This window comes from Ursus americanus, chromosome 5 (assembly GCF_024610735.1).
Source record: "Ursus americanus isolate L20-20 chromosome 5, mUrsAme1.1.p, whole genome shotgun sequence".
Lineage (NCBI taxonomy): Eukaryota > Metazoa > Chordata > Mammalia > Carnivora > Ursidae > Ursus > Ursus americanus.
This window is the reverse complement of record NC_142131.1, coordinates 64,552,625-64,577,925: the sequence shown is the minus strand read 5'-3', so window position 1 is coordinate 64,577,925 and position 25,301 is coordinate 64,552,625. Positions and strand designations below refer to the sequence as shown.

The 25,301-nt window shown below is 38.7% G+C and overlaps 1 protein-coding gene across 1 annotated transcript in view; it reads left to right on the top strand.

Moving 5' to 3' along the window:
* LMNB1 (lamin B1) overlaps nucleotides 1-25,301 on the top strand; it is a 51,036-nt gene that overhangs the window by 5,525 nt on the left and 20,210 nt on the right. Inside the window, exons 2-5 of the mRNA XM_045794819.2 lie at nucleotides 19,721-19,877; nucleotides 20,511-20,636; nucleotides 23,517-23,687; nucleotides 25,104-25,229. Coding sequence (XP_045650775.1) covers nucleotides 19,721-19,877; nucleotides 20,511-20,636; nucleotides 23,517-23,687; nucleotides 25,104-25,229 — 580 coding nt within the window. The remainder of the gene's footprint in view (nucleotides 1-19,720; nucleotides 19,878-20,510; nucleotides 20,637-23,516; nucleotides 23,688-25,103; nucleotides 25,230-25,301) is intronic.

The window sequence follows — 25,301 nt, the reverse complement described above, 5'->3', positions numbered from 1 at the left end:
TTTTTTATTTAGAATCTTTGTAATTAGTATATCATGTAGGTGGATGAAGACAATTATAGATTCCAGGAGCGCCTGGGTGGCTCATTCGGTCAGTGTCTGCCTTCAGCTCAGGTCATGATCCCAGAGTCCTGGGATTGAGCCCCACCTTGGGGCTCTCTGCTCAGCAGGGAGTCTGCTTGTCCCTCTCTCTGTGGCCCCCCCCCCCCATGCTCTCTCTCTTGCTCTTTCTCTCTCAAATAATCTTAAAAGAAATTATAGATTGTAAAATTACTTGGTCCCTTTTTGGTTCCTTAGCACACATCGTACCTCAACGACAAAAGAATTCATGGGAACGCTTGGTCCTGCTGGAGAGAATTTGACGATAGATTCCATATACTTGGTCTCTCACAGAAAAACATCTCAGATCTAAGATATAGCTACTCTGATTCATTCCAAACCTACTTATATCGATTGAAAACTTTTTTGGGGAACAATTTCTAAGAATGATGATGAGTGCCATCAGTAAGAACTTTAAACAAAAAGGGAAGATTGACATTTCAGAATTTCAGTATTAACTAATTATACAGGGAAGCTGGGTATAAGAGAATTAAGTTTGTTGGTCAGTTGTTCAGTAACTAATTTTGTAGATGCATATTTTTTTTCAGTGATATGGGTCCACAGTTTTTTATGTAAAATCCTTAAGACCAGGTGTATTCTGGAAGTAAAAACACTTTCCATTTTAAGAAGGTAATGTGCATGTACTATAGGATACCCCCAGTGGTGGTGGGGGTAGCACTCCATTGTGAAACAGATATTTCTGCAAGGAAAGATATTAATAGTTACAGTTAGTGGAGAAAGATGACTAAAAATAGTCTCATGTCCATTTAGGTCAGGTTTTGTCACCAAATGAATTAATAAAAATTCTAGGTTTTAGAAACTATGGAAGTACGTATAGGAGAATATGGATTTGTGTTTTTATTTATTTTTTTAAAGATTATTTATTTATATATTTTAGAGGGAGAGCACATGAGTAGGAGTGGTGGGAGGGGCAGCGTGGGAGGGAGAGAGAGAGCTTGATCCGGTGACCCTGAGATCATGACCTCAGCCAAAACCAAAAGCTGGACACACAACTGACTGAGCCACCCAGATGCGCTTGGATTTGTGTTTTTAAAATGACTGCTTTTTATTAAGTTCACTGGATTCATCAGGTTCCAGAAGGCATCTTTTATTCCTCATTTGTTGTGAAAAGGTACAAAATTAACTCTAAAGTTTTTCTTTTTGAGTTATGAATTAATTAGTAAAGTGGTGATGGGGACTCGCTGGTATATAACATATATAATGGATGCTGTAGGATTGTTTAAGATGCTGAGCCAATTTTACTGTCCCTTCATTTAAAAAAACTTCTAAAAAGAATGTCTCATTAGTTAATGTTTTATAGGATTATGCTTCAAAGCCAGTGTTTTCAAATTAATCCTTGAGATAATGTACAAAATCTAATGATTCAAAGTTTCATTTCTTGCCTTTTCAAAACAAATGGTGCTTCTTTTTAAATATAATTTAATGAAATTAAAAGTCTATTTTTTTTTTTTTGTCCGAAGAGTATAATGTTGATTGTGTTTCTTCATGGTATATATACACCTGAAGATTTGTAGACTTTCTGTCTCCATTCCCAAGCACCATTGCTTTGAGGAAGATGGATTTTTGGTTGAGGGATTAAACGTATTTGTATATTCCTTTGGGGAAAATAACATGCTTTTGATCTTGCTTTGTTATTACATGAGTAAGGAAACTTCTAATGGGAAATTTGGATTTGCGTGTTTTCATCTAAAAGTGCACACTGGTACTTATGTGCTGCTAACGAATATATTCGGGATGCTGTCAGTCACAATGTATGAGATTGGGTAGTATCAAGCAAGAGTGCTACATGAAGTTGCAGCTTCTTATTTTTTGTGACTTGGGGCAGGTACTCTAATTCTTTGAGTCTGCATTTCCTCATCTGTGTAATTAGGATTAGGAGTGAGTAGTAGTTTTCTGAATCTCGGGAAGAATTAAGAAACGTACACCATTTTTTAGCCTGTTATTTACTTGTGTCATAATAATGGATGAATTTTTATCCAGCAGTATTTGGATAAAATCTTGCTAATATTTTAGCAAGGAAAATTGCTAAAATTTTAGCGGTTTTAAAGAGTACTAAAATGTAAATATGATAAAATAATTTTTCCTATAACTTTCCTAGTAGGGAGGGTCATTGGAATTTACTATATATTTGGACTTAGTACATGTATATACTTCCTTTGTTGGCTTTCTACGTATTTTAGTCCCTGATAGAATGAAATTTAGGAAATGTGGGGTAAACAACATCTGCAGGCTTGTTTTAACATTCTTGTTCAGTTTTCAAACCTAAAATATTAAATGCTAATCTGCTTTAGGGAATTTTCTTTGTATGTAGGATGATTAGTTGAAAAACAGAAACCTTCATGTTTTACATGTCTTTTTTTATGTCTTTATTTTGCTCTGGTAGAAGCAAGTAGACAGTAACACCGTGGCCTTAATACAGGAGCTGTAAACCTGCATGTGAAATAAATAGAAAGATGAAACCCCTAGAATTGGTGTTAAAGTCTAGGAAGCAAATCCTAAGTAATTAAACTGTCATAACACTTCCTTTCTATGCTTTCAAAGGATGTTTGGTACAGCAAGGTATCTTTTGGAGTTGTTGGAATTTAATCCCTTGGTTTAATCCCTTCAACTGGATAATCTTTTAGTATACCCAGATTCAAGAAAGTAAACACGGAATGAAAGATAAAGCATTATAAAAATATGCTGCTGATTCTTTCCCCCCCTGCACAATCTGTTAATATTTGTCCTTTAATTTGTCCAGATAACATCACCTCTGGTATGTCTGAGTCAGAGACCTTTAGAATTTTATATTGGAAGTGTATAGTGAAACTATCTGTTGCATTAACAAATAGTGAGATTGAGGCTGAGGCATCATGTGAGTGATGGGAGCCTACCTGAAGTTCCCAGTTATTATTGGGATCTAAGGAAGTTTCCTAATCAGGGTTTTTAACTTCTTTTTTTCACTATACCTCTGTGATAAGGGGATTGTGTGTTGGCCCTTATATTTGGGGAAATAAAAAAATGAGCTTTTCTATTACACAAAAATTATTGTTTGTTACGGAAAATTAGAAAAGACAGGTGAACACCAAGAAGAAAATTAAAATCACCCTTAGTTCCATAAAAAAGTGCTGAAGTTTTTCTTTTAATATCCATATTATTAACAAAAAATGGCTTTTTTTTAACAAAATGGTTCTTGATAAATACTGCTATGTAACCTTTTGTCATGTAGCACTATTGTGTGAATATCTTTACATGTCAGTAAATGTACAATACTATCATTTAACACATTTTAAAAATATATCGATAACTTTATTGGCCACTTAGCTTACTATGATCAAGGATGCATGCTTCACAGTGATTATATATTCTTCCCGGTTTCTCAGAGGTCATTAGAGCACCACGATTATTCTCTTTTCTGTTGCTGACAGTATAACAGGTTTTTTCTTTTGGTTAACTTAATGGTTAAATGTTTAAACTAGTTTACTCGTTAAATGTTAACCACTGGATAAAGTAATTACAATTTTGCCAATTTTTGATGCCATCATCAGCAGATGAGTTCCCATTTCCTGTTTAGAGGAATTTAATTTTAATTTTGGAGATTCTTTCTAGTTCTTGTTTTTTGTTTTGTTTTGTTTTTTAAGAGAGGGGCAGGGTGGGAGAGGCAGAGAGAGAGAATATGAATCCCAAGCAGGTTCCACATCCAGCAAAGAGACTGACATGGGGCTTGATCTCAGGGCTTGAGCCGAAATCGAGAGTCATAGGCTTAACTGACTGAGCCACCCAGGCGCCCCACGTTCTTGATCATTTTTAAATTGTAATGCTAACGTTGTTGGCATAAAGGGGTCAAACGTTTGAAACTCACGTTATAATCTTATGTTTCTGCTGATATTTTTGGTGTAGGCATAGATGATAAAAAATGTTTTCCGTAGCTAATCTGTTTACTTGGTCCTTTTAAATTTTAACTTTTTGCCTTCACTGCGTTTGGATTTATTGATCATAGATAGAATTAGAACCTTTTTACTGCTAGAAGAGGTCTTGGATTACGCGATCTAACCATCTCATTTTGTGGGTGCAGAAATTGAGACCTACAGATATTAAAGTACTTGTGCAAGATATAGGACAGAAAGTGCTAACATTCACTTCGTGCCTACGTGTTCGCCAGGCACGGTGCTAGATGCTTTATGGACACTGTCTTTTAAGCCTTATGATAACCCTGTTTGATGAGTGAGGAAACTTGAGGCTCAGAGAACTTAGCAGATAAATGGTAGAGCTAGAGTAAGTCCTAGCTCTGTCTTCTAGCATTGCCAGAGAGGTTTTACATGGATCATTTCAATTTTTTTTTAAAGTAAGCTCTGTGCTCAACATGGGGCTCGAACTCATGACCTGGAGACGGAGAGTCACTTGCTCCACCGACTGAGCCAGCCACGCGCCCCCATGTGCCATTTCATGTAATCCCTGCCTCAGTGCCATTCTGTGGGTTTACCGACCTGAAGCAGGCTCACCACGCACTGTCGTTGTGTTGGGACTTGAACCCTCACACGGGACAGTTAATTTTTAGGTCTGCTTGGTTATTGCTTTTGCAAATGGTATTGGATGTGTGTTTTTCTCAGTGATAGTTCGTAGTCCCCAGAAGGTAATTTTGGATTTGTCAGTAGAGTGCAGAAATGGAAGCAGCTGTTTGAAATACTAATTGATGGCTTCGTTTGCTAGTAAGGAAAGGGTGAAGATGAATTACTGAAAAAGACTTACCTTCTTTCTTTCTTTACTCTCTGCCTTAATAGTAATTTTAAGAGGAATTAGAACTCTAAATCTTTAATACTCGGGAGAGAAATGATTTTTTTAAAAATTTAAATTAAAAAAATTTTTTTGGAGAAATGTTCTTTGATTTTTTTATTCAGTACACTTTTGTGGAATAGTACTATATGCCAGGCCTTGACCCAGATGCTGGGAATAGATGGGATGCTCAGTCCTTCTTATCAAGTTGCGTACAGTCTTGTGGGCAAGGCCAAAAACAAACAGTATGCTGTTGTGCTACCGTAAATGCAGTAAGTTATGTGTAGTAAGTGTTATGATGGCAGGTATCCACATGGTGCTGTGGAGGAAAAGACTACCACCTAAGGCAAACTAGGAGACTTTTGAAGTTTTGAAAGACATCCCAAGGGAACTGGGGAGGCCTTGAAGCCTGAGCTAAGTGTTGGGAGCTAGGTAAGTACGAGTTGCCTGGAAAACATTAGGAGAGGGTGTTCTCCTGAACGGCAAGTAGTTTCATCCAACTAGAGCAATATATATGTATGTATGTGGTAGAGGACAGTTGAATTTTAAGAAATGAGGAGCCTTAAGAAAAAAGTGACATGAATGGATGAATGGTCTGGCCATTCTGTGGAGGAAACAGAGTAGAGGGCACTTGGGAAGTTATGAGGTGGCCCCTGAATTCAGGTAGGTAGTGGGAAAGGACAGAAAGTGGATTTAAGAGTTGCTAAGCACGGGCGATTGGCGAGAAGAGTCTAGGGTGACTCAGCTTCGGTGCATGGGTGCCTGGGGAAAGTGTTACTCTTAGAGCTTGATGGATAAGGAAATGGTTTAGAGGACCTACTCACGGTTAGTGCTGAATGAGTGGTGTTTGTTGGACTTCTAGGTGGAGATGTTAGCTGGCAACCTAGAGTACTTTCCTGGAGCTCTGAGAAGAGACTTTGAATGCAGGTATAGTTTTAGGAGCGTGGGTGATATTTGCGAATAAAGACAAGAGAAGCGGGGCAAAAGCATGGAAAACATCTACATAGGAGGACTAGGTAGGGAAGAGAAAACCCGCAGTGGAGGTGGTAAGTATTAGAGAAGTAGAGCAAGGGTTGAGTCATGGGGCAAGGAGATGTATGAAGGAATGCTAGTGTAGTTTTGGTATGATAAGGCCTAAAAGTATCTATTAACTTCGGTGGCTGGGAGATTATTGTTGGTTGTGAGGAGTGCCTAATGCTAGTAAAGGGCAGTGGGATCAAAGGAAGTGGGATAATTAAGGAGTGGGAAGAAAAATTGTGAGGTCACTTGTACAAGAATGTTGGCTCTGAAGAGGAGACATTCTTTTTTTTTTTTTTTTTATGATTTTTTATTATGTTAGTCACCATACAGTACATCCCCGCTTTCCGATGTAAAGTTCGATGATTCATTAGTTGCGTGTAACACCCAGTGCACCATGCAATACGTGCCCTCCTTACTACCCATCACCGGTCTATCCCATTCCCCCACCCCCCTCCCCTCTGAGGCCCTCAGTTTGTTTCTCAGAGTCCATAGTCTCTCATGTTTCACTCCCCCTTCTGATTACCCCCCCTTTCTTTATCCCTTTCTTCCCCTACCGATCATCCTAGTTTTTATGTTCCATAGATGAGAGAAATCATATGATAGTTGTCTTTCTCTGCTTGACTTATTTCACTTAGCATTATCTCCTCCAGTGCCGTCCATGTTGCAGCAAATGTTGAGAACTCATTCTTTCTGATAGCTGAGTAATATTCCATTGTATATATGGACCACAACTTCTTAATCCAGTCATCTGTTGAAGGGAATCTCGGCTCCTTCCACGATTTAGCTATTGTGGACAATGCTGCTATGAACATTGGGGTGCATATGGCCCTTCTTGAAAAGGAGACATTCTTGAAGGTTTATTTAAAGTAGATTCTCAGTTGAACTTTATATCATAAAACATTGGATAGGGGACCAGAGCACTTATTCCTCTGATGATGCACTTCACCTCCTTTGCTTAAAACACTTTAGTAGCTTCTAGGATAAAGACTAAAACCCTCAGTATTACATAATTTCAGGGTAACCATGTAAGTTAGTATCCAAACAGGGATACTTGTATGTGTGAAAGAGGAAGCTATAAATTATGCTGGGACACCTGGCATGAATGGAAATTGTCCTGGGTAGACTGGGACATAGTGGTCTTCCTATCTCAAAGTTCTTCCCTGCATGAGCTGGCTCCTTTCTGATTCCAGCTTCATCTCTCACTGTACTTGGCCTTTCTCTCTCCCCTCACTGTGAAGTCCTTTTTCAACTCTATTTACCATGCTTCCTCTTAATTGCAACGTCGCAAAAGCACTTTCCTTTGTCTGGACTTCTCTCATCCTTGGGTTAACTTTTCATCTCTCAGATGTCCACTCTATCCATTTTTTAGGGAAGTCTTCCCTGACTACCAGATGTTTTTAGATGAGCCTTGTAAAACAAACCAACCAACCTAGGACTACCCAGCAGTGTATGTTTGTACATAATTTAAGGACTTTTAACAGTTCTCCCAAGGCTTCTAATGAAAAAAAGGTTACCTTCATATATTTTCACTGCTCGTTTGGTATTTACCTCTATCTAAATGACATTATTGACTTTGTGCTATAGAAGATGGGGAATTGAGTTCTTCATTCTATTATCCATAATGTATTTTCTTCCCGTTATCTTCCTAGTACATTAGTTTTAGTTTAGATTGGTTTAGGTCAGTTTTTGGTTTTTAAAGTATTAATTCAGTGTGTTGCTACAAATGCTTCTTTAACACCAATTAGCTCAAATGTGGCTTTTAAATACAGAAATGATATTGTAATTGCAGGTGGTATTGATTTATATGTGACTTTTTCTAGTAAAGGGGAACCTGAATATTAAGAGTAGAGTTCAGAGTTAAAGAAAGCCTTCAGTTCCACTTTCAACTCTATTTTGTTATTTTATTTTTATTATTTTTTTATTTTAAAGATTTTTTATTTATTCATTTGAGAGAGCTTGCAAGTGAGAGCACGAGCGGGGGAGAGGGGGTGGGGGCAAAGGGAGAGGGAGAAGCAGGCTCGCCGCTGAGCAGGGAGCCTGATGTGGGACTGGATCCCAGGACCTGTGCTGAGGACAGACACTTAATGGACTGAGCCACTCAGGCGCTCCTTACTATTTTTTATTTTTTAATTGAAGTATACTTGACACACAATGTTATATTAGTTTCAGGTGTACGACATAGTGATTTCACAGTTCTGTACTTAATGCTGTGTTCACTACAAGTGTAGCTACCATCTGTTACTGTGTAGCTCTGTTTCAATACCATAGTACAACTCTGTTATAATATCAGTGGCTGTGTTCCCTAAACTGTACCTTTCATCTCTCTGACTCATTCATTCTGTGCCTGGAAGCCTGTATCCCCTTTCCCCTCAGCCATTTTTTCCATCCCCCCCATGCCCCACCCCTGTGGCAACCTACACTTTGTTCTCTATATTTATGGGTCTTTCTGCTTTTCAACTTTATTTTAAGAAAATTAAAAGTGAATGCCTGCTCCCGGGGTTCCCTCCCCCAGAGAGGTGCATTCCCTTTGCTCTTACAGGTGGTAGTACGTTCAGAGCTCTACTTCTGTCTCTATTGTCTCAGTTTCTGCAAGCCAGCATGACTGCTCTTGTGCATTTATAAGCAGCTCTTGGGGTAGCTGTAGCCACACTAAACTTCTTGCCAGGGTTGTCCAAGTCCTCTCCTGAGGTACTAATTACTTATTTATGTTATTGCTGGTGCTCTTGCTACAAAACTGCATAGGTTTTGAGAGGGTTGTTCCAATTTGATTTTTCCATTTGATCTGTTCCTCTAGTGTCTGCAGAATGTAAGAGTTTTCAGGAACACATCTGTTATGTTACGGCAGCAATGCCTATATGTACTATGAACGTCATCTCCAACAGAACTCAATAGAGTATTGTCCTTAGTTTTTCTACCCTGTACCACCTCTTGATTACCTATGAAAATAGCATTTTTTCCCCCATTAGTTCCATCTAATTATATAGAAAGACTTGATACTGTTGAAACATCAAGTCTTTTGGAATCATGAGGATTTTTTAAGAATTAGTTTTATGTTATTGAAGAAATAGCATTCAGAGCCTTGTGCTCTTCTCTAGGCTACTTGTGTTGCCTGAGCATTGATAGTTTGGGTATAGAATTCTAAGTTGTAAAGGTTATTTCCTAAGGATTTTGAAAGCATGCTTTATAGTTTTCTAGCTTTTGTTGTTGCTAAGAAGTACTAATGAGTGAAAAGTTAAAAAGCTTGTAGCATCTTTCTTTTGGTCCAATTCTAAAATTTCTTTTTTTTTTTTTAAAGATTTATTTATTAGGGCGCCTGAGGGGCTCAGCTGGTTAAGCGTCTGCTTTAGGCTTAGGTCATGATCTCAGGGTTCTGGGATCAAGCCCTCTGTCAGGCTCCCTCCTCAGTGAGGAGTCTGCGTGCTCTCCCTCTGCCCCTCCCCCTGCTCGTGCTCTTGCTCGCTCTCTATTTATCTGTTAGAGAGGGGGAAGGGGCAGAGGGAGAGGGAGAGAGAATCTCAAGCAGACTCCGCTCCCAGTGTGGAGCTGGATGCAGGGCTCAGCCTCAGGACTCCCGAGATCGTGACCTGCAGAAACCAAGAACTGGACGCCTGACTTCACCACCCAGGTGTCCCCAGTTCTGAAATTTCTTAAGGATGTTTCTTGATGTGGATCTCTTTTTCTTCCATTTTGCTGGTCACATGGTGGTAGTTTTCAGTCTGGAAGTTCATGTCCTTCAGTCCTTGGCAACTTTAAAAAGTTATTTTATTCATGATTTTCTCCTCTTTTATTACTTTCTGAGATTCTTGTTATTCAGATGTTGGACTTCTTAAATTGATTTTTTTAGCGTCCTGATTTCAAAAATTTTTTCTCTCCTGGATGTTCTCAATTTTATCTTCCAGTTTTTGCTGTCCCATTAAAAATTTTTCATAGCTTCTTTGTACTCTCTTGATGTTTCTTTATACTGTCTTGATCTTATTTAAATTTCATAGATGCAGTACTTCCTCTTACCTTTTCAGAAGTCTTTATTTCCTTCCCAGTCCCTTTGTGCTCCAAGTTAATTTCTTTTTCTGTTTGTTTAGGTCTTTGCATGTGTCAGTGCAGGAAATGGGAACCACCAGATATTTTAAGCAGAGAAGAAAATGATATGGGATATGCAGGTGTTTAGAAAATATTATGAGGAGGGTTAGAGGTGCTGGAATGATGCCTGGAATGCTGAAAATTCTGGGAGCTTTTATGTCTGAGGCCACCATTGGAGCCACTGAATTTAAAAAAAACAGTGTATAGCTATAATTCAGAACCTGCCACTGCTGTTGCTACAAACACCTACCTGGTAACACCCAGGAAAGTGGAGACTGGATGTTGGACCACTGTTTTGGAGAAACTTCAGACCACAAAAATATCACATAGCAGTCCCTTATGGGTATAGGTGCAAAAATTCCCAAAATGAAATACTAGCAAACCAAACCTACTAGCTTATATAAGGACTACATACCATCACCAGGTGGGTTTTATCTTGGGAATGCAGGGTTGCTTCAGTCTGTGCCTGTCAGTACTGCAGTGAACCGTATTAATAGAATGAAGGGCAACAAGCATCTCAATAGATGCATAAAAAGCATTTGACAAAGTATACTGCTCTTTCATGATCAGAATATTTAAGTGAGATATAAAAAAGGAAGCTTCTTAGTCTGATGAAGAGTATCTATAAAAAATTTATGGTATCATACTTAATGGTAAAGACTGGCTGCTTTCTTCCTAAGATAGAAACAAGACAGGGATGCCCAATCACACCACTTAACATTCAACATTGTACCGGAGGTTCTAGCCAGGGCAGTTAGGCAAGAAAAAGAAATGAAAGGCATCCAGATTAGGAAAGAAGTGGTAAAGCTATCTCTATTTGCAGATGCCATGATTTCGTAGGAAGTCCTGAGGAATCAAAAAACAAAAACAAAACTTCTTTCATATCACTTACAGATGGATTTGAGTACGTAATTTTCCTCCAAAATCCTACCTGCAAATCCAGTTTAGGAAAGCAGAACTGGGAGGGTAGAATGGGCGTTGGGTGAGTTAATCCATAGTGAGAGTTTTTCTCAGATGTATGACTATTGGATATCCCTTTATATTCAGAAACGGCTCTCAGAATGTGATGGAAAGCTGTGTGCATGAGTGGGGCTTCTTGACCAAGCTTCATTGTGGGTGAAATGGCAGGATCACGTCATTGGGAACACCCACCGTCAGTGTTTTCGTCTTTCTGGGGTTTAGTTGCTGAGCTTACTGTAAACTCAGGGAGGTTGAGAGGTGATGTCAGCATCTGTACAAGTCCACCGAATTCCCCAATTTTTGTGGTGTGGTGCTGCCGCCTTTGGGCATGTCATGTAGCTGCCAGGTCTAAGATTCTGCTTACTCTGCTGAGAGAGTAAACCTTTCATCTTTTGCCATGGTGGATGGGGTCTTTTGGCCCGGGAGCATGGTATGGAGTAGTTGTCCGCTTCTTAGTAGATTTTCAGCTAGTTCTGCTTCAGAGTTTCCAAGGTATCTCTTGTTATCAACAGTGTCTGTAGTATAAAGTAGGTTACTTCTCAAGTATCCCTGTGTCTGGCTTAGGATTCAGCACTCTTGTGTTGGCCAAGCTCATTTTCACTCATTCATCCATGTTCAGCTTCCACAATTTTGTCATTTCCTCTTTACTTTTTTCATTATGGATTTGTGTCTTTGCTGTTTTAGTTGGGTTTCTAGAAGGGATAATAATGGACTTGTGTTTAGTGTGACATTTTTATCCAGTAGTTACTTCATGTACTCATGAAGCACTCTGTATTTTCTTCTCTTTCCTAGCGCTTGTTGAGAAAGTTGCTGACAAATTTAATGTGTTGATTAAGATTCTTTATGATTGATTGCCTGATGAGAGTGGAATCTCTTTGTGGATGGGGTTAGTGTCTGACTTTGTTTCCTATTGTGTCAGTACCCTTTTCTAACACTTTCTAGGCTCTCCTAAGATAATTATTGCCTGAATGATTACTACTTCTGTAGGGGGCTATTTTCCTATGAGATTGGGTTGCATGAAACCCAGTAAAATAACTGATCATACTATTAATTTCAAACTCATTATTCTGGTTTAATTTTCTTTGAAGTCATGATTACCACTGCCATGTATTAGTTTGTTTATTGTGTGCCTCTCCCCACCAGAAAGTACCTTCCATAAAAGCAGGGACTTGTCATATTTTGTTCACTGCTGGTTTCCAAGCCCTCAGATCAATGGCCTGGCACACAGTTGTCGTTATCAGGTGTTTTTTTTCCCCTAATAAGTCATTTTTTATTAGGATTTAAGCTCTAAGAGTGCCCTGTAAGCAAGCAGAGAAGTAACTATATATGTGAATCTCTTGTTCAAAGAAATGGTTCCAGGGGCGCCTGGGTGGCACAGCGGTTGAGCGTCTGCCTTCGGCTCAGGGCGTGATTTCAGCGTTGTGGGTTCAAGCCCCACATCGGGCTCCTCCGCTGGGAGCCTGCTTCTTCCTCTCCCACTCCCCCTGCTTGTGTTCCCTCTCTCGCTGGCTGTTTCTATCTCTGTCAAATAAATAAATAAAATCTTAAAAAAAAAAAAAAAAGAAATGGTTCTGTTGTCCATTTTAAGTCTTATTTAGTATTTTTCCTAATTATAATTTGATTTCAGTTAGGGTTTGCCTGATTCTGATTAGGTTGTTGCTAATTTGTTGACTGCTCAGTTTATTGAATGAGTAGCAGAATCTTAATACCACCAGAAATTATCCACTGCAGTTTTTGAGTTTGTGCAAAAGCATCTTAGTCTTTTTACTAGTGCCAGAGGAGACCCTTGTTAGTGGAAATTGTGATCATAGGACTTTATAGAAATTTTGTGTTACATTTATCTTAATTGCAGGGAAATTCATTAAATTCATTAAAAATATCGTGAATCACATTCCTTTTTCCTTTGAAAGGGAGGCTACTTTGGGGACAGAATTGAAGCTGGTGAATGAATGTTGGAGCAGATGCATATTTAATATGCATTTTGAGTCCATTATTATGAAATAGTTTAAAGACAGAAGGTTTGTGTTTGGGCTTAATAATAATCCTTACCTTAAATTCAAAGTGAAGTTTATTTTTTCTAAAATCTGAACCATGGTTAGATAATGAAAGGCATGTTAATTTTGAATGCTGGGTGTGAGGAGAGCCTCAGAAGCTGGATTGATAGTCACCTGAATAATTGCTCTAGCGCTGAGTGGTGGTCAGCTACCAACAAACAGCATTCAGAAGAACCTGACGGGACAGTGAAGCACAGAGCTCAACAGCTGGGCCAGACTGGCTTGACTGTCCACGGACAGTAGGTCTCTGCTGAGGGATTTAAAAATCCCTCGTTTTGTGGTTCTGATTAGAAAGAACAGTTTCATATAGAGTGATTTCTGTTATCTGATTGCAGATGAAGAACTAAATGGCTTTTCCCTTTAACCCCGGTAATTTATTTGTTTTTCTAAATAAGAATGGTCCTGAAGTGAAATGTTAGTGCTGAGTTAAGAGAGGCAGCTCAACAAAGAAAGGGTATTGTTGGCATGGGATTCTTTTGTTCTTTTTCATTTTCCATTATCATCTCCTTTCATCTAGGATATTACAATATGTGCATTAGGGAAAATAGTCTGTATTTGTTGAGTGTCTATTCTTTTATAAGATGAACCTGACAATCGGTGATAGCTTTTCACAGTTGCTCGGAAGTGATCTGAGCAAGCAGAGTTGCATAGTGTTTCTGTGTAGAATATTACCAGTGGAGTTCAAAACTGACTTGAGAGTGGTTTGTTTCTAGTTTCCTTAAGCTGTTCTTTTGCCTGACATGTTAGAGCAGTAATAAAAAACCCCACATTCTTGCATTTCTATTGTTTATCTCTAGAAACATGAATATTCCTTTGTCTAGTTTTTTTTTTTCAAATTTACAGCTTTTAAAATTCTATATTTTTAAGTCTGTCAGTATTATAACTTGGATGGATTTCTATAAGAACACACCTTTCCAGTAGATTTTAGCAGGCATTTATCGAACTCCTGTCTGCTCTTGGATATATACAGTTTAATAATCTTTGGTGAATTTCATGGAAATGACATTTAATATCCAGAAACTACCTTTATATACCTTTTTCTTAGAATGTCATTACTAGACCAACTAAGAGGTCATCTGTAATTTAGGTCTCTTATTTTAATTGCTTAATATAACCCTTTGTACTTACATTTCTGTAATATGACAATCAAGGAACAAGGACAAAATTACTTGAGAAAATACTGAAAATTACGGCAGTTGTGAAAGAAGGAAACCAAACCCAAGCATGTGCATAGTTCCTGTCCTGAAAGTGAACACAGATGCTTTGTTCACGGATACATTGTAGGTGATACAGAGAAGCTCAGCTCCAGGACTTTCCCTGTAGTTGTGCTGCTGGCCAATCTAGACAGTTCACTCAGCTGAGCATTTGTGATATAAACTGACCTGTGTGACCAACAAAATGTTAACAGAAGGGCAATAATTTGCCATTACTTAATTAAACTATTTTGTAATGAGTTTCAGATTATGTTCCAGGTATGTGTACCTCTAAGTTTACTTTTTGATTTCTGTTCCGTACTAGTTATTTATTCCCTGTTTCAGTGGCCAATCTAATTTTTCAAGTGTTCACAATTACAGTATACTTACTAATTCATTTTTAAGTAGTTACTGTCATATGCTTACTAGGTCTTGAGTGGTTTTCTTTTTGTTATGTATATGTACTATGACTTTATTTAAAATGTGCTCTAGGGGCACCTGGGTGGCTCAGTTGGTTAAGTGTCTGCCTTCCGCTCAGGTCATGATCCTGGGGTTGTGGGATCAGCCCTGCATCGGGTTCCTCAGTCAGTGCTCAGCTTGCTTCTCCCTCTGTCTCTGCCACTCTCTCTCAAATAAGTAAATAAATACATAATAAAATCTTAAAAAAATAAAATGTGCTCTACATTTGTTACCTAGTAATGGTGTGTTTCCCCTAAGAGCTCCATTGAGCATTCATTTTCTAGTGATTCTGTAATTGAGTACATTTTTTAATCTCCCATTTCTTTATTGGTGGGGCTTGTCGGCATTGGTAAACTAAGGCAAATGAAGGATACTCAAGTTATTGGAGACTTGTCCAAATGGAACGGGTAGTGCACATCTAAACAAGTTCCAGCACTGAGTTCCAGAGCCAGGTAGTTCAGTGCGGAACCCAGGGTTGAAATTATAATCCTAAAACAAGTCAAGGTCAAAGAGGTGGTAGGCTGGAACACCAAGATGACTGGTCGTAGGGGGTGGTCAGGAGTAATTCAGAAAGTGGCAAGTAAGCAGTTGTATTTAGCTTAGCCCTTTAGGCTTCAGGAGATTATAGGGATGGGTCCCAACGGCTAATGGTACTAGGTTCTTTTGGGAAAGTACATCCATGTTCTATCCTCCAAGCTATGGCTGTTACTCGGAGTCACTGCTATAGAATATTAACAGAAATGTAAGTGTATCCTCTCAAGCTGATTATTTTTTTAATGGTCAGATATTTGATGAGACCTGGTTACTTGTTATGACTGGTGAAATTCAAGTTTTCTTGAAATGAAAGCTAATTATTTTTATTAAGGGAGGCAATTCTCGATTAGAATGGAGTGTCAGTTACATTTTATAAAAGTTTTCTTGGCCACATGTGGAGTTTTGGTTCTTCTGTAGGCGGGTATGTTTTCTGACTTAAATTCAGCTGTGTGCATGTTTCTAGCGTTAGATTCACATAGTAAATTGAAATGAAAACGCAGGAAGCTCTCTTTATCTGGAGGTGTGGGAATAGCTTCGTCAGGTTGGTCAGAAACACTGAGCAAATCCAGTTAAGAAATATTGTGCAGGGAAACTGCCCACGAACCCTTTAAGTGATAACTTCTGGTAACTTTGGATTCCTAAGTTGCGCTTCCTTCCAGGGTTGTCAGATATGACTGTGCTTAGGTGGTGGCTGCAGCCAGTTCATGCGTTGTGTTTTAGGATGTCATTTCTGCAGGTTTCTGTTCTTTGACCAAGTGCCGATAAATCAATCAAGACTTCTGTGTCATATGTAACGAATGAACGGTAATAATGCAGTTAGAAAACTATGACAAGATTATGTAACTTTCTGGGTGGCCCCCATGTGTCCTTGGTATTGGCAACTTATGTGCTTCTAAAACTCATTGATTCATAGCTTATTAGATGGAGACTTGCATGTAGTCTTAATAATTTTTTTATGGTAATTGGTAAGGTGATAGGGAGGGCATCTAGGATGTGAATTTTAGAGATTATAGAAGTATCACAGTTGTTTTTTTTCTTCTAGGAAGAAACATATTTTATATAGCATAAAAAAGCGGAGTAACTTTCTTTGGGGAGTGTATGGGGGAATTTCTTTTAAGAATTTCCAAAATAGGGCGCCTAGGTGGCTCATTTGGTTTAGTGTGTGCCTTCGGCTCAGGTCATGATCCCAGGGTCCTGGGATCGAGTCCCACATCGGGCTCCCTGCTCAGCAGGTGTCTGCTTCTCCCTCTGCCTGCTGCCCCCCTTGCTTGTGCACACTCTCTCTCTGACAAATGAATAAATAAAATCTTAAAAAAAAAATGAATTTCCAAGATAGTCATTATCTACAAGTTGTCTTTGTAGAAGATGGAGGATAATAATTCATGGTCCTTGCCCTGAAACCGTTCTCAGTCACTTGAGGTAGCTGAGTGCATCTGCTGATGTGGGTTTGTGTGAGAAGTGTAACAGAAGTATGTGCAAGGTGCAGAGGTAGTATTTAACTCTCTTCCTCTTCCTTTTCCCTCTTGAGCCAGGGCACGTAAAGTTAGCTTTTATTTACAGTTGTAAGCATATTTTCAGCAGTGCTTATAGCTGCCTACTTTGTTTGCTGATGTGGAAGTTAGAGCTTTCAGAAAGAATTTATAATAGAATAATGTATATTTTTACAGATTAACAGTAGTATAAGCAACTAAGAACTTGACATCAAGTTTCAACTGATAGCATTGGGTGACTCAGGGTACCACAAATTAATCCTGCTGTCCTCTCCTTTACTCCATCACTCCTTAGTCTTTTGTTTGTTTGTTTGTTTGTTTTTAAGTGGGCTCCATGACCAGCGTGGGGCTTGAACTCATTACCCTGATGGAAGAGTCTGATGCCCTACCTGGATGCCCTACCGTCTGAGCTGGGCAGGCACCCCCACCGCTCCTTGGTCTTATTTGGTCTTGATTGTGGTTGAAGAAATCACCATGTTCTGGTTATGGAGGTGCACCCTCTTAATTTTGGCTTCTTGGGTTCTTCCAGGTGTTGCAGTGTCTTTGCTTGCAGTATACATTCTGAATCTTGAAATGTGCATGCTTTATTATCCATTAAATCAGTGATATCAAATTAATTAAATCAGTGATATCAAATAGAACATACAGTAGCCTGCAAGACTGGTGTGGTTTTTAAAATTGAATGGCCTTCCTGGTGGGCTGTTGTGGTCTCTGGGAAGCACAGGTTGACCTTCTTGCTAAGAGGTACCACATTTGAAAGCACCACATTATGATCTGAGATTTAATATTGGATAGCGGTGTAGTAGAATTTTTTATATTTAACTTTTGTTAAGTAATTTTAAGCCAGTAGCTTTTGTGAATATTGTGTAATACTCTATGAAATATGATTTTGTTTTAAATCATATGTTTTATGATAGGTATTCCTGCCCAGCTCCGCTCATTTATGTAGTGGGACAGAATTGCGCCTTACAAGCATTGCTTCTGTTCTACTGAGTTCCCAGCTTTAGAATCCCGCCCTTGTATGAACTGGACATTTTTGTTATAAATAAATGTATGGGATTGCTTTTTTTTACCAGCTGATTTCCAGCACCCCCTCGCCTAAATGAATCTTCAGTGAAAGGATGCCATCTTGTGGTTTTGAAAAATATAGGATTTAAGAAAAAAATTACTGCTAGGACTGCTTAGATTTTATGTATATAGTTGTTTTTTGATGCCAGAACGGGTAAGAGATGAATACTATTAATTCGTCTCTTTAAATTATATATGCTTATCCTTTGGACAGTATTTTTCTTTATTTTATTTGGATAGTAGAAGATTATTTTGAAAATTCCTGTTAACTAAGGATTCCTCTTCTAGCGCATTCTCAAACATTAGTTATGAAAATGCTCTTCTACAATAGCAGTTTTAATTAAGAATTGTTATTGAAAATTTTGATATTAAGGCTCTCCCAGGGCTATTAATTAATGATAACAATTGTTTGGAATGAAAAAAATACTGTCCGTTAAACAATTACTTGTTTAAGGAATTATTTGACAAAATGTATCCAAAGGAACCTTCATTCTGTAATATGGAACTCTATTTAATAAAAAATGATATTTTTGTTTGTTTATTTAAAGATTTATTTATTTATTAGAGAGAGAGAGCTCACGTGCAGAAGCTGGGGGAGAGACAGAGGAAGAGGGAGAGAGAATCTCCAGCAGACTCCCCACGAAGTGTGGAGCCCAACACAGGGCTCCATCTCACGACCTTGAGATCATGACCTGAGTCGAAATCAAGAGTCGGATGCTTAACTGACTAAGCCACCCGGGTGCCCCAGAAAGTGATATTTTAGAAGACAATCCTCAATTGAAAACTCATTTTTGTAGTTAATACTATAAACCGAAATGATTTTTCCTCAAGATATTAGAAAAGCCCTTATTTGTAAGTTAGGGAAATCTTAAAATAACCTCTTATATAAGAAATGGAATGTATTTTGCAAGCTTGGGATCAGTGAGTTCTTATGTAATATTAAGGGAGCTTATATAAAATAAAACAGAAACAGACTCAGATACAGAGAACAAAGATGGTTGCCAGAGGGGTTTGGGTTGGGTACAGTAGGTGAAGGGGATTAAGAGGTACAGACTTCCGGTTATAAATAATTCACAGGGATGTAAAGTATAGCAAAGGGAATATTCTCAGTAATATTTGTATGGTGACAGATGGTAACTGTATTTATCATGGTAATAACCATTTTGTAAATGTATGTAAATGTCAGCTTAGGGCTACGTTGTAGCTGAAAACTAATATAATACTGTATATCAACTATACTTCAAGTGATTCTACACGATAGAATTATAAATTCTATACTAAGTAGAATACTAAATTCATCAAAAATGTCTACATGATAAATAATCAAGTCATGAAATTACTTTTAAAATAACTTCATTTTTATTTATTTAATCTCATTTTTTTTTAAAAGATTTTATTTATTTGACAGAGAGAAAGACAGCCAGCGAGAGAGGGAACACAAGCAGGGGGAGTGGGAGAGGAAGCAGCAGAGGAGCCTGATGTGGGGCTCGATCCCAGAATGCTGGGATCACGCCCTGGGCTGAAGGCAGACGCTGAACGACTGAGCCACCCAGGCGCCCCTATTTAATCTCATTTTGTATCTTGGTTTATGTCTCCTGTACATCTTGGTTTATAATATTAATTGTATTTTAAAATAATAAATTTGCATTTCTTCAAAAACATTTCTTACTGAAACATGTAGTGAGTGTCTCTTTATAGAACAAGAAGGGCATATGTTCTTTCTCAGAGACCACCAGGATTCTGGAACATTGGCCCTTTTTTGATCTAGAGTCATTGGTAATCATGGAAGGGAAATCATTGAAGGGTAAAATTGTTATCCACCAAATATCCACCAAATCGAGATTTAACGCTCCCGAATTACTCCTCTCATTTTAGTAGATTATGGCAGTCTTTATTTAAACGGCATCTTCTTTTGTTTCCCTTGCCAGCAGGGAGGGAGAAAGCGTCAAGTCAGGGGTATAATTTGATGTCTTGCACTTTTTCAAATGTCTTACAGTTACGCTAAGAAAGAATCGGATCTTAATGGAGCCCAGATGAAGCTTCGAGAATATGAAGCCGCACTGAATTCTAAAGATGCAGCCCTGGCTACTGCACTTGGTGACAAAAAAAGTTTAGAGGGAGATTTGGAGGATCTGAAGGATCAGATTGCCCAGGTAAGGCAAACTCTGGTCTTAAGCCGTGTTGGGAGGTTAATTGCCCCATCTGACTGGGTCGATTGATTTGATTTTTGAATTAATTTAAAAGATATGTTTTATTTAAAAATTTTAAAAAATTTTTTATAGTTTCCTTGAAGGAGAGTCTTGAGGCAGCTAACATGCAAAGCATCTTCACCTCTCAGACATTTTATCTGGGTCATGCAGATCTTCCTGCTGCTCTTCTTCCTTTCTCTTGTACTTACGCTCGTTCTGTTTCTTGGTCTCAAAACCTCTTTCGTTATTGCACCAAAATGTAAGAAAAGAAAGGAGAAGAAAAAGTCATACCATTGTTCTACACACAGGAAAAAATGAAAGTGGTAGCTAAAATCCTTGGTAGGTCTTTGTTCATTGCTTGTTGCCAGTTACCAGATCTGAGAGGTGTTTCGGTGTGGCGCTCTTGGTGGGACCAGCATTGGGGGCCACAGTTCTGTGATAAAGGTTGTAATAGCGACTCTCATACACTGATAAAAGAAACAAGATAAAAGATGCAGAAGTTTTAATTCTTGATTTGATTCAGTTCGTAGGTGTCTCTTAAATTCATTCCTAAATAATTGCTATGTGATTTTTATCAATTCTTTCTCTACATATTAGTTGGAAGCCTCCTTAGCTGCTGCCAAAAAACAGTTAGCAGATGAAACTTTACTTAAAGTGGATTTAGAGAATCGCTGTCAGAGCCTTACCGAGGACCTGGAGTTCCGTAAAAACATGTACGAGGAGGTAACTATATAATTTTATTTTTTTAAGGCACGGAGGGATTCTGACTGCTTTGCTATAACTATATATGTAACCAGTGAGAGAAATTTTATAGATTAATTATTCAAGGTACCGCTGCGAAAAGCTTGTGTACAAGAACTCAGGCTCTTGTAATAAACAGATGATTTTACTTTATCTCATTCCTAAGGACTTGGTCATACCAGTTAATTACTGTCAACCTGCTTGAGCATTTGTATCTGGTGTCTATTGCTGCCTCATAACTTACTCTAAAATTGACCCACTTAAAATCACAAATCTTTATTGTCTCCCAGTTTCTGAAGGTCAGTAATCTGAGAGCTGCCTAACTGCATGGATGTGTTTTAGGGTCTCACATGAGGTTGCAGTCAGGCTTTCAACCTGGACTGGAGGAACTGCCTCCGGGGTTGTTGGTATGAAGAGTCAGTTCATCATAGGCTTCTCCATGGGGCTATTCATTATACAGCTTTCCTGAAGGACGAGTGATGAGAGAGAGAGAGAACACAGACAGAAGCTTCGTTATCTTCTGTAACTTTTCTAATCCCATAAGTGATGTACCGTCACTCTCTATGACATAGACCAACCATGATACACTGTGGGCGGGGTGGGGGCGGAGGGGGAGGATTCTACAAGGGTGTGGCTGTCAGGAGGCAGCCATCAGTGAAGCAGGCTGCCCATAGCATTTATAGTTATATACGTATATTTTAAAATATCATTTACATGCCTTAGCCTCTGTGGTCAAGCCTTGGGAGGTGAAGGTAGCAATGGTTGCCAAAAAACAAGTAATAAAATTGAAGAAAGGGGATTGTATATTTTCTCAAGATTTAAGAGAATTGGAATTAACCCAGGGTATGGAATCTGCAGTTAAATACGTCATGATTTTAGAAGTAATATAATTTTGAAAACAGCAAGTAACAATGATTTTAAAAATGGGGAATTATTATAGAACTTAAAATTTTTTTGTTAATTGGGGAAAAGATAATAAAATAGAAATTTGACTATTTTTACAATTACATGCTATTAAAACGTATAGGTATTGGGGCACAGATCACTCTCTGGACAAACATACTTTGGACAACTCTAGAGTCATTTATTTAAAAATAAAATAACCAGTACCTGCTCTTTCCTCTGGAGGAGTGGTGATGATCAAAGCAGAATATTTTGTGTAGAAGTTCCTTGTATGAAGTAAAATGAATGCTGTCACATAATTGTTAACTACAGTTTTGCTTTATAAATGGAGACATTTTTATATTAAGTTGACTTAACATTTTTGTCTTATTTTGATGAAACTGTGATATATCCTTAGTTTTAATACTATGTGTGGACTCCTCTATCTTTAAACCAAGAGTAGGGTATTTTTTTTTTGCAAGTCACTGATTCTATATAGAATAATAAAAATGGCACCAGCAAAAAGTAATTGAATGTTTTTAGGTTCTTTGAATATTTTGGTGTTTGCCTTTTTTTAAAAATTTTAAAATTTTTTTTTTACTTTAAAGATTTTATATATTAATTTGACAGAGAGAGACAGCCAGCGAGAGAGGGAACACAAGCAGGGGGAGTGGGAGAGGAAGAAGCAGGCTGCCAGCGGAGGAGCCTGATGTGGGGCTCGATCCCAGAACGCTGGGATCACGCCCTGAGCTGAAGGCAGACGCTTAACGACTGTGCCACCCAGGCGCCCCAGGTGTTTGCCTTTTTGAGAATGAACTTAAAACATTCCTCTTCTTTTTTTCTTTAACATAGAGGATATAACTCTATTCAATAAATATACTTCAGTTCCTTATTTTGAACAGTTAAGGGGGTGAGAAAGAAGAAGACGAAAAACAGGAAGAGGAGGAAAGGAGGTAGACAAAGGGCAAAATCATTAGGTGCTCAGTATTTGTTGAACTAAACCTTTTATTTGCATGATTTACAAGTCATTTGCTTCATTAAATATCTGTGAGCCCTGGGAGGTTAGTAACAGAACTGGAATTTGAACCCTGGTTTTTGGATTCTGTCAAGTGCATTTTACTCTGCAATGAGCAGTTAAAGATGAAGAAATGCCTAGGGAACCATCTGCAGGAAGAGGCTGCAGAAGCAAACGTCAGAGGGTTATATCGCCCTCTTGTGGGCGCTTTGATTATTGCCATTAAAGACAGACCTGTTGTATACTCAGAGCTAGAAGCTGGAATGGAAATTTTATTCTTGGACTTGTGTTCCTAGCCATTTTAGTTTTGGATAGTTCCTTACAACCTAAATTGAAGGATTATGCCTACTATTTATGTTCTTTAGTAGGGAATGGTCATACATACTTAAGAGAGTAAAGTAATATTGGTAATAAGTTTTCCTATCAATTGATATTGATCCCCTAGCGCCGTCTGTTAAAATAAAGCACACAGATTAACTTTCTCTGCCTATTGCATCTTCGTAGGTTTAAGAAAATAGTTTTATTAAGCATAAATATTCTAGTCAGTTGTCCTCAGTGGCAAATTTAACTTTGCATGTGCATTTTTTCTAGAGACATCCTTGGGATCATCATCACACCAGTTTAGAAAAACAGTTACTGTTCAGTGTACATAGTTATCGATGATTTCATGGTGCTTCTGTAAGGCTTCCAGGCCATTTCTTGTCTTGAGAGAAATACATAGCTGTGTCACAGATGAGAAACATAAAATTCTTAGGGCTTTAGGTGCTACCACCACTTTTGTCATTGGTTGCATCTCAAAAATCTTTTCATTTGAAAGCAAAAGCAAAAATAGGTGTGTTCACATGCCTGCTCTAGGACAGACACAGGGAGGTGAGCGATAACAGTTCACATGGCCCCAGTGTCGCGCAGACTTGTACCAGGGCAGCCACGGTAGCTAACTTGGTTTTCTGTTATTTTCCCCCCAGGAGATCAATGAGACCAGAAGGAAGCATGAAACTCGCTTGGTAGAGGTGGATTCTGGACGTCAGATTGAGTACGAGTACAAGCTGGCTCAGGCCCTTCATGAGATGCGCGAGCAGCACGATGCCCAAGTGAAGCTGTACAAGGAGGAGCTGGAGCAGACTTACCACGCCAAAGTGAGCCGTCTCCCCGAGCGCCAGGAGCCCTTCCTGCGCGTACCTGCCGGAGCCTGACTTGATGTCCGCTTGCTTCCGGTGTTCTCTCATGAGTTCCCCTAGCGTCTCTGAAAAGAGAAAATGGACTTTAAAAAGAATTTTCTGTAAAGTAAATGTTACTAGAAATTATTCAAAGAAAGTAGGGTAATTTCACTCTTATCAGAGGGAAGGGTTTATCTTTGTGTCCGATCGATCACTTGTGTCGTGTCATAGCAGCTAAGCCCAAGGCTCTGAAAACACTTCGCTGCCTATAGCACGTCCTCATCACGCTGTCCTGCACGTCCAGTTAACGACGAGTGCTGGCGCCTCATCTGCCTCCATGGCGTCATTGTACGTAGGCTGCGACCGCCACACTGCAGGTTCTTTGAACAGAGGCCAAGTGGGAAGTGTCTGATATTTCTTCCTCTGCCGCTGTTATTTATTTAAAAAATATTCTAGAAACTTCCCACGTGTGTTCACGCAGATCATACAAAAATCTTTAACACCAACGAGTACAGGCTTTCCTAGTAAACGATTTTATCCCAGTGTGTTAAATGTGACATGATTTGATTAAACAGAGTTATCAGTGGAAGACTTAGAAAAATTAAAATCATAGAGGTATTGAAAATAATTTCTGTGAATGGCCTCAATCTATCAATGTTACGTTTAATCCATTTTGTGAAGTAATTGGCTAGTGGAAGGGAGGGATCTTTGAAACCCTACACTGAATTGTTTAACACTTACTCAGTGCTAGACATGGTGCTGGGCAGCGAAGGAGCTAAAGTCTAGGGTAGGATTGGTCATTCACATAGACTGTGGCTCCAAAGGGAGCCAACAGACAGCCAAGTGCTCCTGAGACACGTGCAGAACGGAATGTCATGGGCATTTGGAGAAATAGGATGTTTCTATCTAAGGGGCTACTTTTTACTTCTGAAAGGAAGTGTTACAATCTGGTGGGATATAATCTAAAATTAGTACTTTCTGTTTTTGGCTTTATCTTCTGTAATTAGATTTGGTGGGTTAGAGATATGTGATCTTTATTTTCCTACAGACATCACCCACAATTAAGTTGCTACTACCCATTCTCCTTAGTTGCAGTATTATCTGACACATTAGAGATACAATGGGTGAAGTATTTAAGTAATAAACTTTGGAGAAAGACCCAGGTGTATTAGCATTTGTTAAGCTCATATATTGGGAATTGAGCCTAAAGTCAGAAAGACTTTAAAGAGAATTCATACCACGTCAGCAGACTTCATGATGCTTTTCCTGTTTCATCAGCCAGTTGCCAGCAGGGCTTAGGTTTGAGATGAAATGCCTTGAAATGAATCATACTTCCTTATTTGTTTGTTCTAAGTCACTAGATAAGGCTGACTGTTGGTTTGTTTCTTCTTTTAGCTGGAGAATGCCAGACTGTCATCAGAAATGAATACTTCTACTGTCAATAGTGCCAGAGAAGAACTGATGGAAAGTCGTATGAGAATTGAGAGCCTTTCATCTCAACTTTCGAATCTACAGAAAGAGGTAAGTAAGCATCTTCCTCTAAGAAGAGTCTAAGTTGCACTTGAAGGCCACCTTCCCCACTGTCGTCTCCCT